The sequence below is a fragment of the Martes martes genome (assembly GCF_963455335.1).
Source record: "Martes martes genome assembly, chromosome: 10".
Taxonomy (NCBI): domain Eukaryota; kingdom Metazoa; phylum Chordata; class Mammalia; order Carnivora; family Mustelidae; genus Martes; species Martes martes.
The window spans coordinates 16,096,820-16,100,441 of record NC_137898.1 but is presented as its reverse complement, the minus strand read 5'-3'; the positions used below and the strand labels follow the sequence as shown (position 1 = coordinate 16,100,441).

Genomic DNA, 3,622 nt, shown 5'->3' with positions numbered 1-3,622 from the left:
GCCACCATCATTCCTTTAGCCTAGAATATTTTTAATATACTTATGTTCCTACCCAATCTCAGTTCTACTAGTAAAATTGTCACCTTACTCATAATTCCTCAGCTTATCATCTCCGACATTCATTAAGTGAAAGGTTTGGTTTCAATAATCTGAATGATCAGAGCTCTCTGATTTCAAGTTAATTTTTGCTCCTGCATGAAGTTTTTAGCATTGATTGAGTAGGACAAGTCAATTGTGTTTTTCTTTTGAAAATATGCTTTGACACCAAACCCTTCTCATGGCTTTTTTCATCTCTGTATTTCTCAGAGTGTAGATTAGGGGATTGAACATAGGGGCAATGATGGTGTAAAATAGAGCAAATATTTTGTCCTCAGGGAAAGTGGTAGGAGGTCGAAGGTAGACAAAGATTAAAGGTCCAAAAAATAGGATCACCACAGTGATATGAGACCCACAGGTAGAGAGAGCTTTGCGTCTTCCCTCAGCTGAGCGTTTTCCTAAACTGAATAATATAACAACATAAGACCCAAACAAGAGAACAAAGGTTACTAAAGCGACCATTCCTGAATTGGCAACCACAAGGACCCCAGTGATGTAGGTATCAGTGCAGGCAACTTTCAGCAAAGGGAAGATATCACAAAAGTAGTGATTGATTTCATTAGGACCACAAAACGGCAACTGGATTGCCATCAATAATTGAGGAAAAGAATGGAGAGCCCCCCCAGCCCAGGCAGCCAAGATTAGGAGATGGCACCTTGTCCTGTTCATGATAAGCAGGTAGCGGAGAGGTTTGCAGATGGCAGCGTAGCGATCAAAGGCCATGACTGTAAGGATGAGGATTTCAATCATTCCCAGGAAGTGTAAGGCAAAGACCTGTAACATGCAGTTATCGTAAGAGATGGTTTTTCTGGCCAGTAGCAGGTCACCAATCAGTTTGGGTGTCACACAGGAGGTGTAGCAAATGTCCATAAAGGATAAGTGGCTGAGGAAATAGTACATCGGTTGGTTAAAAAGGTCACTGCATCGAACAGAGACAAGAATTAGGAGATTTCCCACCAAGACAGAAACATAACAAAATAAGAAGAAAACAAAGCAAAATTTTTGTATGTTCTGGTTATAGGAAAGTCCCAAAAGGATGAATTCTGAGATGTTTCTCTGACTTTCCATAAATTGTCTATTATGTACAAATAACTGAGTATCTGAAAAAGAAAAAAAAAATCAAATATGAAAACATTGACAATATGAACACAATCATATAAGATCTGCTAACAAAATATAAACCTAATTCAACAAATCACAATGGCTAATTTATAAATCAATATTATTACATTTTTTTCCCTTTAGGAATCAAAACTAATTTTGTGATGATTTTTTAATTTTTTCAAATATTCTCTTCAATTAGCAATAATCGCGCCTCGGATAAACCTCATTGGCTACGATACTGCCACTGCGCAAAGCTTCAAATATTCTCTTATTTGAAATACTAAAAATACTTTTGATTAAATTTTGAAAATATAATGATTTAAAAATTACTATTTTCTAACAAAAAATTGTGCCACTATTCTTTATAACCTTTAGATAGTAAGGGCATTAATTTGATGCAGGAAGTTTATTTTACATATCGTTTTCCATTGTGTTCTTTATTCACAGCTGGCTTTTGTTGTAGGTAATGTTCCTTTTCCCCACATGATATGGAACTTCCTCCTAAACTGGCTAGAGACAGAGGATCAAGGATGGTGGATTGCATTTAAAAAAAGAGACACAAAAACACATCTGCTTAAATTGTGAGTTGGGTGATGAGGATTGCAAACAATATTCTTTGAACTATAAAGGTGGGTGTGGGGTGTATATTATAGATTGAGCTTGAGATACCTATCTTGCTAGCTATGTTATAAGGCAAAAATAGTTGAAAATACAACAGAAAATAGATTTCTCTTGCCAGTGAATTTTTGAAAAATAATTCAAAAAATATGTATATTTCTAACTTAAATTTTAGTGTAAAAGAATGTTTGAAGGTAAACTCCATAGCCATTAAACTTCATAATGTAAATAAAGAAAAAAAAAAGATTCTAATGGAAATTGAAGATATTCTAGTCTCCTTTTTTTTTTTTTTAAGATTTTATTTATTTATTAGACAGAGACAGTGAGAGGGAACACAAGTAGGGAGGGGAAGAGTAGAAGTAGACTTTCCGCCAAGCAGGGAGACTGATGCGGGGCTCCATCCCAGGACCCTGGCATTTTTTTTTTTTTAAATTTTATTTATTTATTTATTTGACAGATAGAGATCACAAGTATGCAGAGAGGCAGGCAGAGACAGAGAGAAGGAAGCAGGCTCCCTGCTGAGCAGAGAGCCCCATGCGGGGCTCGATCCCAGGACCCTGAGATCATGACCTGAGCCGAAGGCAGAGTCTTAATCCACTGAGCCACCCAGGCGCCCCAGGACCCTGGCATCTTGAAGTGAGTCGAAGACAGGTGCTTAACCGCTGAGCCACCCAGGAGCCCCACTAGTCTCCATTTTATCATGAAAGCATCAAGTTGTATCCTTAAAATTGTATACAAGTTATAGTTCTCTAATAATTTAATGATTTTCTTATATCTTCATGTATATTGTCACCATTACAGTTGCAAATAATAACTAATTTATGAATCTAAAATATTGCATTCCTTTAAATAATTATGCATAAAAATTGAAACAGATAAATTTGAAAATACTTATCAAATAGTAAGTAAGTCTAATTATGAGAATGATTTAAATACTAAAATACTCATCTACTACCACCATATTCTTTTCAGTGTAGAAGGAACAGATTAAGAGAATCTAAATGACTATCCCATATTAAAGAGCCAATAAACTGAAATATTTATAAGTTATAAGTCCTAATTCTTATTCTTTCAGTGTGGCTTCCTGCAGGAAAGGGGCATGCATCAGAGAAGATAGCAGTGGAGGAATTACCATAATTTTCATCTCTTGAGAGATAGCAGACTCCCACATCACTGGAAAATATACCACAATAGTTCTAAGGATAAATGTGTGGTGGTGTCACATATCTCTGTTTTGAAATCCCTTCACAGCATCGGACTTTCAGATTCCCCACTACAGCTATTACTATTCCAATCTGTGTACTCATGGAAGTATCATCACTCTGGGAGACACTAGTAGAATACCAATTTGACCAGCTTCCTGAGAAAAACATTTAAGCAAGGGAAATACATGACATTAAAAAAAAAAAAAAAATCTTCAAAGCGTTAAACATAAAAATGAAGAACATCATTTGTAACATCACTAAAGCAATGCAGACAGAATTAGAAATGATGGGGAAGAAAAAGTAAGGTAAAGGACAGACCACTTTTATTCAAGCATTGTTGGTACTACTTATGAAGGAGCAGAAGTCTGGCTAAGGGCAAAGCAAAAGGCTGATACCTGGCAATCTCCCTCTCACTCCATTCTTGGGTGGGACCAATGTGATATTCTTTAAGAAAGTCCCAAATATCTTAATGTTAATGGCTTGCTAAAAGGGAAAGACAACCTTGATGCAGGCAAGACCTCAAGACCTCTGTTGAAACCTCCCTTTCCCTTACCTTCCCCCAACCCCATGGTACATAACCTGCCATCCCTCAAAACCCA

General features: G+C 36.5%; 1 protein-coding gene across 1 annotated transcript; it reads right to left on the bottom strand.

The window, feature by feature from the left end:
* Positions 1-228: 228 nt before the first annotated feature.
* On the bottom strand, positions 229-1,164 carry LOC308351577 (olfactory receptor 4P4-like; the record flags this gene model as incomplete). Its single annotated transcript, XM_080817377.1, has 1 exon — positions 229-1,164. The coding sequence occupies one exon, from the start codon at positions 1,162-1,164 to the stop codon at positions 229-231; it is 936 nt and encodes a 311-aa protein (XP_080673503.1).
* Between the last annotated feature and the right edge of the window lie 2,458 nt (positions 1,165-3,622).